Below are 13,031 nucleotides of genomic sequence, written 5' to 3' on the forward strand. Positions count from 1 at the left end.
AATGCACTAGCAGTAATGTTGTCTTTGGCTTGAATATGCTTGATGTCCTTATCAAATTCCTTCAAAGACATCTCCATCACTTGCATCTTCTGACAATCTGAAAGGTCTTCAAAATTTGGTGCTCGGAAAACAGGAGAATTCCATGTTCCCGAGGCAAGGGAATAAACTGCCTATGAAATCCAGTTTTGACCCTTCACAAACTAGCCTGGAATTATGGAGTTATATATTGGCTGGACTAATGAGTCTCTGCATAGTCCAATCAAACTTGCGTAATAAATTCGGCATTCAGTTCATTAACAACATGGCGATTGGAATCTGATTGGTCTATAGGAAGGACATAGAAGGGGCATAACTCGTAAGTGCCACTGGGGTCGCTACGATTGAGTCATGAAATTCCAGCCAGAAACTGGACTTGTACAGTCAGTTAACGCCCTTGCCTCGGAAAGAAGGAAAATTCACGAGAATGGCTTTATTTTTCTCAAAAGCAGCCTGACACTTGATGTCACAAACAGTTTCACCTTTTTGCCCAGCATTTTAATGAGAGGGGCTACCACATGTGAGAATTTTGTCAAAATCTGATAAGTTCCTTTTTGTTTTTAAAAACGTGGAATTTTGAAATAGTTTCCACCTTTGCCTGAACTTGGCCAATGACATGACCTATACATTGTACATGTGCCTGTACAAATTCACTTTTCACTAATTTACAGTCAACTTGTTTTCAGTGAGTCTTGCGAAGAAGGCACGGATCCTCCTTAAGTGTTCGTCCCACACCATGGAATGAGTGAGGACATTGTCGATGTAGGCTTCGACACCCTCAAGGTGTAATATCATTGATGAGACGGTCCAAGGTGGCTAGGCATTCTTGAGCCCAAATGGCATCAGGCCTCCGAACTACCATCAGGCTTCGGCACAAGAATGCAAGGTGAACTCGTCACTATGACTTGGTTCAGTGATGTCATTGTCCAGTATGCATTGAATTTCCTTCTTCAGAGCATTTAGCTTGATTGGATTTATCCAGTAGGGATGTTGATACACAGGCAGAGCACCACCCACATCAACATCATGACACACTTAGTATGCATGGCCAGGTACATCTGTAAACAAGTGGGTAAACTCTTGAAATAACTCAGGCACTTGAGCCTTTTGCTCAACTTAGCATCCAAGGTAGCTAATGCTTCAGAGTTGTTTAGCTTAGGGCTATCTAGCATAGTGAGCATAGTCACACTTCTCATCAGTATCACAATCTGATACAATATCTCCAGGAGAAATAGTGACAACACACTGAGTAGGTACATTCTCATTTCTTTCACGATACTTTCTTATCATATTGACATGACAGAGTTGTGTCTGTTTAGGACGACCTGGTGTTTGTACAACAGTCAGTGTCGATGATTTTCCTATCAATAACATATGGACCATGGTACCTAGCTTGCAATGGTTGACCAGGTATTGGCAAACACACTAAGACTTTATTGCCAGGGCTGACATTTCTCTCTTGAGACATTTTGTCATAATCTATCTTCATTTTGTCCTGGGATTCTTTCAAATTATTCTCCAACAAACTTATTTCAGACCTACCATTAAGCCAATGCCCCTGTAAGGTTTTAAACGTCTATGAACTGTATGGCCAAAGACATGGTCAAATGGACTAAAACCTTAGGACTCCTGAACTGACTCCCTCACAAACAACAAGAAATTAAAAGCCTTCCTCCCAATCCTTCTTAGTCTCAAAACAGTAAGTCCTCATCATAATCTTAAGAGTCTGATGAAACCTCTCTAAAGGTCCCTGAGATTCAGGATGATATGCACTTGACTGACCGAGTTATGCCTAACTGATGCATAGCCTGTTGGAATACACCTGACAAGCAACTAGAGTCCCTTACCTGACTGAATAACGAGGAAAAGCAAGAACTTTACCAAAGCCTTGATAATAGCCTGATCTGCAATAGTCCGTGAAGGAATACCTTCTGGAAACCTCGTGGAAGCACGTATGTTTGTAAGCATGTACTGAATTCCTGACTTAGTGGTTAAAGCATTCGCTCGTCACGCCGAAGACCCGGGTTCGATTCCCGACATGGGTACAATGTGTGAAACCCATTTCTGGTGTCACCCCGCCGTGATATTGCTGGATTATTGCTAAAAGCGGCGTAAAACCATACTCACTAAATGAATGATTATGATGGGCGTTATCAAATGATGGTTTTCCACCTGAATGAAGCGCTCGTAAAGACATTGTGATAGGCAGATACTGTGATTCGTGGCGTGACTCAACATCAACATTTGCACACACGTCAAATATATCTAATAATGCAATAAGTAACACTTGCCCCAGCATTGCCAACAAATGTAACGTCACCTTTTCCGGAATCACTTCCACAGCGGCCATTCATAAAGTGTACATTTAAAACAGAACATAAATGAATAAATCATTCTCCAAAATTATTAAGAACAGTATCGTTTTCATATCTACACAGATTAAACGTGTCTGGGAGAAAGTTCCAGGAGGGAGTATCCTGGCCATGGAGACATTCAAGTATATCATCGTCCACATAATCTGGCTCTTTCCCTCCCATCCCCTTAGTCACCCCCTAAAATCACGAAACGTCACCAACATCACCTAGAATGTCAAGCAGTAAATCCTGAAATAGCAATATACAATTCTTAGATCCAACATTCCTGTCGTACCATGTAGATCCGTCTGGGTGAATCTACACCCAACAGTATAACAGTGTTTATAAAGTCCATACAGTGACTTGCGAAGTAATAGATATACACCGCTTTCTGCGCTCCATGGATTTTTAACATAATCTACAGGATTCTTTTTTATGAGAACACAAATCCACCAAAAAGGTCTTCCAAAATTTGCTATCTTGTCTGCTTTTTAAAATAATAGGTTATATTATATATAAGGTATATTCGCAGAACGTATCAAAATTCAGCTCCCGGGTTCATGTTTCTGTCAAACCAATCAGAGAACTTGGCGACCAGTCCTGATATATTCCACAACACAAGTTTTACAGCGTTAATGATACTACTAGTAGGTTCAGACGGTGCCCCCTGTATAACCGGGCCCTGGCCACGCCCCTATCTTTTCTGTGTCGGTCTCCCACCCCTGCCTGTGTTACCCCTGTCGGCCCGACGTGGGTTGTTTCCGAACAGCGACTCGGGTCAAGTCACCTCTGTATGAACCCGTGAAGAGTACGTTACAGGAGCAGACGACAGTTTACCGCCTTTGTAGAAATAATGTTTGCTTGAGCCTTTCTCTTTGTATTTTCTATTTCTTGTCTTATCGTCAGATCATTCACAATACCGTAGCATCTGGACTTTTAAATTCAGGGTCTATATTTATTGTTTTATTTCTTGTCTTATCGTCAGATCATTCACTATACCGCAGCCTCTAGACTTTTAGATTAAGAGTCTGTATTTTATCGTCCAACACGTGTATCATTTATCGGGCGACATGTGACTTATCCTGTGGGCCCTCAAGTGTAAATAGTTCTTTGCCATCAGTTCAAAACTTCCAATGTTTTATTTTTGCAAACAGAATAAGCTTCGTTCGTACTCTCAAGGATAACATAGATAATGATATTGTTCCTTCTGCTACGTCTATCAAGATCCTCTATGCGTGGATCAATAGTATCAAAACCATTATGGATTTCATGAACGTTTTAATGATCAGCATCAGTATCTAACCTCGTGATGTTATTTTCTTCTTTGGCTTCCTTAAGTGTTTTTTTCTGTGACCCCACCACGTAACAAATGAGTGAGTGAGTGAGTGAGTGAGTATGGTTTTACGCCGCTTTTAGCAATATTCCAGCAATATCACGGCGGGGAACACCAGAAATGGGCTTCACATATTGTACCTATGTCGGGAATCGAACCCGAGTCTTTGACGTGACTAGCAAACGCTTTAACCACTAGGCTACCCGACCTTCCTACGAAATAAATATCGTTCCTCATTGAACTGATCTCGTTTGTCAGTCTATCCTCTAATCATTTTTTTCATTAATGTTCCAGGGTTTAACTCTATGTCTCCTGACAGACACATAAGAACACCCGTACATGGATCGCACTTACACCTGTCTCGAGTCTGTTTTTTTCTAATGTAAACAAAGGAGAGGGATTGTACTCAGATATGTGAAAGTTTATTCTGGTGTCTAACTCACTCAAGTCAGAACACATGTAGCTTGGGTTGTTTGCAGTGGTCATACTTGATGTGTAGATCGACAGTAATAACACTGCAGAAAGTAGTACACTGTATGTCAGTTTGTCCCTGGCGTTTATTGCGGCATTGCCTAAAAGTCGGGCCGGGCCGGGCCAAGACGGGCCAAAGTGTTATTGGCTAATTACTTCATTATCGGCGATCATACCTACATATTATTGATGCAACATACACACATGACACTAATGAACAATCACCAACCAAAAACGTGAAACATAATTAGGTATTTCGGAGTAAATCGTTTGAAATCCAGAAAGTGGAGCTGTGTGTAAGCGTCGCTGATCTAGGTAACATGTAAAAGAGCAATCGTTAAACGAAATAAGATTTGAAACGTATCAAATACTTCTAGTTATCGCGATACAAATTTCCATCTGTCGGCATAACGTTTATATTTATAGGATAGTACTATATCTATGGAAATACCATTTAATAATGTCACAGTTCATCGTGTATAAAGCAGACACGTTGGTTAAAGTAGACCTCTTCTCCCCATACTCTCAACAGTCTCACAAGTGTTCGGTCCGACTTGGCCCGGGCTGTCAAAATTAACTTAAACCTCACAGATGTAACATGAAATGGATTCACACCTATAGATTAGTATTATATCTACTTAAATATCTCTTTATAGTGTCTCAGATCGCGTTTTTTAAAGAAAACAAGGTGCTCAAAGTGAAGCCCTTTTCCCTCTACATTCTCAACATAGTCTCTATCAGAAGTGTTTGGCTTGTGCTCGGTCCGACTTGTCCCGGGCTGTCAAAATCAATTATACACACAGATTTATCATCATATGTGTTAATATCTGTAGCTTAGTGTTGTATCTACCTATAAAACACTTTCATAATGTCACAGTACATCGTATTTAAAGAAAACATGGTGCTCAAAGTGAAGCCCTTTCCCCTCTACATTCTCAACATAGTCTCTATCAAAAGTGTTTGGCTTGTGGTGGGTCCGACTTGGCCCGGGCTGTCAAAATCAACTTTAAACTCACAGATGTATCATCAATGTAGATGAAAAGGGCTTCACTTTGAGCACCAAGTTTTCTTTACATACCGCGATCTGAGACACTATAAAGTGATATATAGGCAGATATTATATCATTTTCTCTTGGAACATCTATCAGATGTACAGCTACATGTATTTACCAAAAGAAAGAATCTACGTGTTTACTTCATTAAATAAACATTCACTCATTGAACATCTCCAACAGTTTTGTCCATGTTGAGATCCACTGAAATGGTTAGTTCACTTGTTACATTTATATAGAACAGAACGATATTTGTGATTAAATATGATTGTGGATACATTTACCTTGGCTATATTTTAAAATTCAACAATAGCTTGCGTGTGGTTTGTTTGGAAGCATAAAATCAACTATTGTTTGTAAAAACCGTTTGTGTGGGTTAATATATATGTTTTTTAAAGGAAGAGGTGTTTGAATAAATAATTATTTGTGTGTTCACAAACCCCTATCATGTAATTATATTTTCCTGAATAACATGTTGTTTGCATGTAAAATAAATGTCCCTGTTCACTTATGTAGAAAGTCAATAAGCGAAATAAAACTGAGTAACAGACTGTGTATTATAGATCCATAGAAATACGATTGCATAGACGATCAATTCAGAATACAACAGGTGTAAGGTGTGGCTAATTGAAATGTATCTCGATGATTAATTGAAATGTGTTTCGCAGGTAATAATCAATAAACATTGCGACAGAAAAACAAGTGAAGGATTGAGTTGAATTTTAGTTTTGCGAAAAAGGTCCACGGTTTCTGTGGGTGAAACTAAGTTTGACAATGTTGCAAATGATCACTTTCTTTGACTTCATTACGGATTCCTCAACCTGTATCGAGGAGAATTGTTTACAGTTAAGTAACATTCGAATTCAGATTTCTTAAAGCTGTCACGGTGGCAAATTCAAACTTCGATATCATGGTACACAGTTCTAGTAAAGTCAAGTCAAGCTGGACATCAACTTTGACACAAAATCACACATTGACGTTTTCGAGTGGCAAGTGACTGGTTCTGGGTCGATTTGATATGGCACTTCGCTTGATTGACACTCATTTCTGTACCGTCCAGCACCATCAACAAAATAAACATTAACATTGATATTCAGTACTGCATCAATGGGTCGTTTAGGAAAATCCATTGAATGACTTGTTTTCAGTCTTGACATGCTTCACAAGAGGATTTCCAGATAAATAAATATGTGCAATAGTGCACGATTAAATTCAATCATGAAAGGCCTCCTTGTTAATCACACCATAGACGTTAAAAGATGGTGATGATCCTCATCATAAACAACTATCATCATCATTATCATTATAATGTTTATGTTCCCGTCACAGTACATCGTATTTAAAGAAAACAAGGTATAGATATAAACTCATTTGATGATACATCCGTGAGTTTAAGCCAAACACTTCTGATAGAGACTATGTTGAGAATGTAGAGGGAAAAGGGCTTCACTTTGAGCACCCTGTTTTCTTTAAATACAGCGAACCGAGACACTTTAAAGTGGTATATAGGTAGATATTATACTCGTTTATAGATGTGAATACATTTGAATATACATCTGTGAGGTTTAAGTTGATTTTGACAGCCCGGGCCAAGTCGGACCCAACACTTCAGACAGAGATTTTCTTTTAAAATACAGGAAAAGTGTTTGACTTTAACGGACCAGTTTTCTTTAAATACGATGTACTGTGACATTATAAAGTGGTATATAGGTAGATAAAATATTAATCTATAGATGTAAACACATTTGATGATACATCTATGTGTTTCAAGTAGATTTTGACAGCCCGGGACAAGTCGAACCCAACATAAGCCAAACACTTTTGATAGAGACTATGTTGAGAATGTAGAGGGAAAAGGGCTTCACTTTGAGCACCTTGTTTTCTTTAAATACGATGTACCGTGACATTATAAAGTGGTATATAGGCAGATTTAATATTAATCTATAGATGTAAACACATTTGAAGATAGATTTTTGTGTTTATAGAAGATTTTGACAGCCCGGACCAAGTCGGACCTAACACAAGGCAAACACTTCTGATAGAGACTATGTTGAGAATGTAGAGAGAAAAGGGCTTCACTTTGAGCACCTTGTTTTCTTTAAATACAGCGAACTGAGACACTATAAAGTTGTATATAGGTAGATATAATGCTAGTCTATAGATTTAAAGACATTTGATGATACATGTGTGTGTTTAAAGTGCATTTTGACAGCCCGGGCCAAGTCTGACCCAACACAAGCCAAACCCTTCTGATAGAGACTATGTTGAGAATGTAGAGTGTAAAAAGCTTCACTTTGAGCTCTGTGTTTTCTTTAACTACTGAAATATGAGACAATAAAGTGGTATATAATTAGATATAATACTAATCTTTAGATATAAAGAATGTTAGGAACTTTAGAAGTGCTTGGACACGTGTCGTGTCAGTCCTTTGACATTCGCGATTATCCACTTCCAGAAAACATCCTGTGTTGGTTTAACACGAATTAGCAAAGGTTAATTAGGGATGCCCAACACGTTAATTAATGAAAGAAGAGTAGTCAAAACACTGTCGTTTCCTGCCCAGGACATCACACCCCTACACGCCAAGGTCGGTGAGAAGCATTCTTATCAAAGAATACAGGCAGTCAAGACACTGACTTTTCTACGAGACTCACGGTATGTAGTCATAATCATCAGTTTATTACATTGTTGAAGGTGCATTTTTATTCAAACTCAATTAAATGAGCAAAACTATACGTTTGTGGACATTTGAGATCTGCCTAGATATCCGCGTTTCGTTTTAATATTCTGCAATCCATTTTTAGTATTACCCGCTGGCCCGGCCCGGCCCGGCCCGACTTTTCTTGGTCCGACTTTTAGGCAATCCAGTTTCTTGCAGTGTTGATCGATATGGATGATTTTATGTGTCTGTTTTGTCAGCTGTTGAAAACATCCGACCAGGGCTCTTCATATATCGATTCAATTTCTATTAATTTCTATTTATTTAAATTCTTCGGTGTTTGTGGAAGCTGTAATAACAACCGCTTCCAAAGGGAGGTAACTCCAGGCTCAAGACAGACAACGGGATCAGCCAAACATCGACACCCCCCACCCCCCAACGAACCAACCAACAAACAAAATATGGTCTACAAATAACAATTGTATTATTGAATTAACTAGATTCACAAATCCATACAATTTACTGCAAAGTTATGACTATGGAATTACACAATAGAGTAGCAGTACATAATTTAATGGCAGTACAATGATAATGGCAGAATAAATACAACAGCAGAGGTGATAGCAAAAGGTCAGTGATACTAGTCACCTAACAGCAACAGTTGTCCAACAGGCGTCCAAAATAGGCCTAGGCTGGATATCCGGGTTGACAACAATGACCTTCACACAACCGCTGGTCTTGATGTGATGCAAGATGAGAACTAGAACTTTCTATACAGTGCTGGATTAGTCTAGCTGTTCTAGAAGACTTCAGATTACAATTGACTTCTAAAACATATAAATGTAGCAACCTCCACATCACTGCTTTCATTAGATACTAATACATTCATGACAACTAATCATTTTCAAAAATCAATGCAATGAACTTCTACTGACTCTCAACAGAAACAATATAATACAATTGCAACAGTATTTAACGAAACATTACACTGTCATACAACAATACCAAACGGCATACTCGTGAATCTATTCCTTCGAAATGGGGTATTAAAAGTATACTTGGATGACTCCTCTTCAAACCCAGAGACGGCATCCAGTTTCGAAAGCACTGTAGCTTTAGCCATAACAGCCACACCTTCCTCAATGGTCTTCAAAGGGAAATGTTCTCATCGAATTGCGGTGTTCAAATCCTTAGGACCCAGAATTTTGTTTGGTTTCAGCATCACAACCATGCTATTCGCCCAATCAGTGGCCCGTTTGTCTTACTAACTGAGCTCTCCATTCTGTCTAGCTGTATCTTGACATTGGGACGAAGAGCAACAGCAAGCTTTCAGGGAGGGTGAATCACTGGAGTGTTTAGCTGACAATTGAATGCTTTAAGTTGGACTCAACTTCATATTGAGTAATTTGACTGTTGGTTTCCACATCCCTAAACAGGTTGCACGTACAACCACAGGAGCGAGTGAGTGAGTGAGTTGGGTTTAACGCCGCTTTTAATAGTATTCCAGTTATATCGCGGCGTGTCAGCTTAATGTGGGAGGAAAGCCGGAAGTGATGCAGGTCTCAGACGTTTACCACTTCGGTGATACCCATGAGCACGGGTATGATGCTGACATACCTAGAAACATAATCGGGGCGAACCGGGATTCGAACCCACAATCATAGGTTTCTGGCGTGCCCAAGGGACGCAGCTCTGCACAGCGAATCGCGGCGCCTAGACGACTGGGCCACCCGTGCCCCCTACAACCACAGGAAATTCAATCACATCCACAACATTAAAAGTAATGTAGTGAACATTGTCTCTATTTCCGAGTTCAAGGCAACAGTTCCTTCAATAGGAAGCTTGCAGCCTGAAGAACTCTTGATTGATCCATAATTCTGTGGTTTGTTGAGTGGTCCACGAAACACCTTTCAGTACTACTGTCGGCAAACCTGTATCCACAGAAATTTCACCGTTCTATTATTGATTGCCAGTTCCTCCTTCCAACCTGAATCTGCATCTAGTCCTCCACTTATGCCGATCGTTGCCAAGAACAAGTCATTTTCCTGTCCTAATTCATAAGATTCTTCTATCTGTAACACCCTTCCAGTGTTTCTGTTTCGTCCCCGTCCTCGTCCCCGTCCCTGTCATCGTCCCCGTCCCTGTCATCGTCCCCGTCCCTGTCATCGTCCCCGTCCCCGTCATCGTCCCTGTCCCCGTCATCGTCCCTGTCCCCGTCCTCGTCCACGTCATCGTCCCTGTCCCCGTCATCGTCCCTGTCATCGTCCCCGTCCCCGTCCTCGTATCCGTCCCCGTCATCGTCCCTGTCATCGTCCCTGTCATCGTCCCTGTCCCCGTCCTCGTCCACGTCATCGTCCACTTCCCCGTCATCGTCCCTGTCATCGTCCCCGTCCCTGTCATCGTCCCTGTCCCTGTCCCCGTCCTCGTCCCCGTCCCTGTCATCGTCCCCGTCCTCGTCCACGTCCCCGTCATCGTCCCTGTCATCGTCCCCGTCCTCGTCCACGTCCCCGTCATCGTCCCTGTCCCCGTCCTCGTCCACGTCATCGTCCCTGTCCCCGTCATCGCCCCCGTCCTCGCCCACGTCCCCGTCATCGCCCCCGTCCCCGTCCTCGCCCACGTCCCCGTCATCGTCCCTGTCCCCGTCCTCGTCCTCGTCCACGTCCCCGTCCACGTACCCGTCATCGTCCCTGTCCCCGTCCTCGTCCACGTCATCGTCCCTGTCCCCGTCATCGTTCCCGCCCTCGTCCCCGTCCCCGTCCTCGTATCCGTCCCCGTCATCGTCCCTGTCCCCGTAATCGTGGGTGACTTGGTCGGCATACTATGGCAACATGTCCTATCCCATGACACTTCAAGCACCCTTTCCCTTCTGCTCGACATTTCATGGTTTTCTTGTGTTCATATCCACAATGCTGACGCTGTGTTGCTGGGGAGTTAAAGGACTAGGTATTGTATTTCCTCTATTTATTACTTGCCCTTGAAGAGATCACCTGTTTAATAAACATACAACTCCATTAGGGCTGGGATGGCTGACTCCTCGTCTAAACCAATCTGCAAAAACCCAGAGACGGCATCCAATTTCGAAAGCACTGTAGCATCAGCCATAACAGCCACACCTTCCTCAACGGTCTTCAAAGGGAAATGTTCTCATCGAATTGCGGTGTTCAAATCCTTAGGACCCAGAATTTTGTTGGGTTTCAGCATCACAACCATGCTATTCGCCCAATCAGTGGCCCGTTTGTCTTACTAACTGAGCTCTCCATTCTGTCTAGCTGTATCTTGACATTGGGACGAAGAGCAACAGCAAGCTTTCGGGGAGGGTGAATCACTGGAGTGTTTAGCTGACAATTAAATGCTTTAAGTCCCCGATAGGCACCCTAAACATTCTAATACATCTGGATAGCCACACAGACTGGACTCAACTTCATATTGAGTAATTTGACTGTTGGTTTCCACATCACTAAACAGGTTTCACGTACAACCACAGGAGCGAGTGAGTGAGTGGGTTTGGTTTAACGCCGCTTGTAACAGTATTCCAGTTATATCGCGGCGTGTCAGCTTAATCTGGGAGGAAAGCCGGAAGTGATGCAGGTCTCAGACGTTTACCACTTCGGTGAAACCCACGAGCACGGGTATGGTGCTGACATACATAGAAACATAATCGGGGCGAACCGGGATTCGAACCCACAATAATAAGTTTCTGGCGTGCCCAAGGGACGCAGCTCTGCACAGCGAATCGCAGCGCCTTAGACGACTGGGCCACCCGTGCCCCCTACAACCACAGGAAATTCAATCACATCCACAACATTAAAAGTAATGTAGTGAACATTGTCTCTATTACCGAGTTCAAGGCAACAGTTCCTTCAATAGGAAGCTTGCAGCCTGAAGAACTCTTGATTGATCCATAATTCTGTGGTTTGTTGAGTGGTCCACGAAACACCTTTCAGTACTACTGTCGGCAAAACGTTGCATTTTGCACCTGTATCCACAGAAATTTCACCGTTCTATTATTGGTTGCCAGTTCCTCCTTCCAACCTGAATCTGCATCTAGTCCTCCACTTATGCCGATCGTTGCCAAGAACAAGTCATTTTCCTGTCCTAATTCATAAGATTCTTCTATCTGTAACACCCTTCCAGTGTTTCTGTTTCGTCCCCGTCTTCGTCCCCGTCCCTGTCCCCGTCATCGTCCCCGTCCCTGTCATCGTCCCCGTCCCCGTCCCTGTCCTCGTCCTCGTCCCTGTCCCCGTCATCGTCCCCGTCCCTGTCCTCGTCCCCGTCCCTGTCCCCGTCATCGTCCCCGTCCCTGTCATCGTCCCCGTCCCCGTCCCCGTCCCTGTCCTCGTCCTCGTCCCTGTCCCCGTCATCGTCCCCGTCCCTGTCCTCGTCCCCGTCCCTGTCCCCGTCATCGTCCCCGTCCCTGTCCTCGTCCCCGTCCCTGTCCCTGTCCTCGTCCCCGTCCCTGTCATCGTCCCCGTCCATGTCCCCGTCCCTGTCCTCGTCCCCGTCCCCGTCCCTGTCCTCGTCCCTGTCCCTGTCCCCGTCCTCGTCCCTGTCCCCGTCCTCGTTCTCGCCCTCGTCCTCGCCCACGTCCTCGTCCTCGTCCCCGTCCCCGTCATCGTCCCCGTCCTCGCCCACGTCCCCGTCATCGCCCACGTCCTCGTCCACGTCCCCGTCATCGTCCCTGTCCCCGTCCTCGTCCCCGTCATCGTCCCTGTCCACGTCATCGTCCCTGTCCCCGTCATCGTTCCCGCCCTCGTGTCCGTCCCCGTCCTCGTGTCCGTCCCCGTCATCGTCCCTGTCCCCGTAATCGTGGGTGACTTGGTCGGCATACTATGGCAACATGTCCTATCCCATGACACTTCAAGCACCCTTGCCCTTCTGCTCGACATTTCATGGTTTTCTTGTGTTCATATCCACAATGTTGACGCTGTGTTGCTGGGGAGTTAAAGGACTAGGTATTGTATTTCCTCTATTTATTACTTGCCCTTGAAGAGATCACCTGTTTAATAAACATACAACTCCATTAGGGCTGGGATGGGTAACTCGGGTACCCGGGTCGGGTGGGTACAGACAAAGACCCGGGTTCCCAAAAGACTACCCAGACCCCTGGTTAGTCACGTGACATATTG

The 13,031-nt window shown here is 43.4% G+C and overlaps 1 protein-coding gene across 1 annotated transcript; it reads left to right on the top strand.

Moving 5' to 3' along the window:
• The first annotated feature begins 872 nt into the window (after positions 1–872).
• On the top strand, positions 873–12,709 carry LOC139475183 (uro-adherence factor A-like). Its single transcript, XM_071258440.1, has 3 exons — positions 873–922; positions 9,995–10,696; positions 12,040–12,709. The coding sequence occupies exons 1-3, from the start codon at positions 873–875 to the stop codon at positions 12,707–12,709; spliced, it is 1,422 nt and encodes a 473-aa protein (XP_071114541.1).
• Positions 12,710–13,031: the final 322 nt, after the last annotated feature.

Source organism: Haliotis cracherodii, unplaced genomic scaffold (genome assembly GCF_022045235.1).
Source record: "Haliotis cracherodii isolate W230 unplaced genomic scaffold, xgHalCrac1.p SCAF_3, whole genome shotgun sequence".
Taxonomy (NCBI): Eukaryota; Metazoa; Mollusca; class Gastropoda; order Lepetellida; family Haliotidae; genus Haliotis; species Haliotis cracherodii.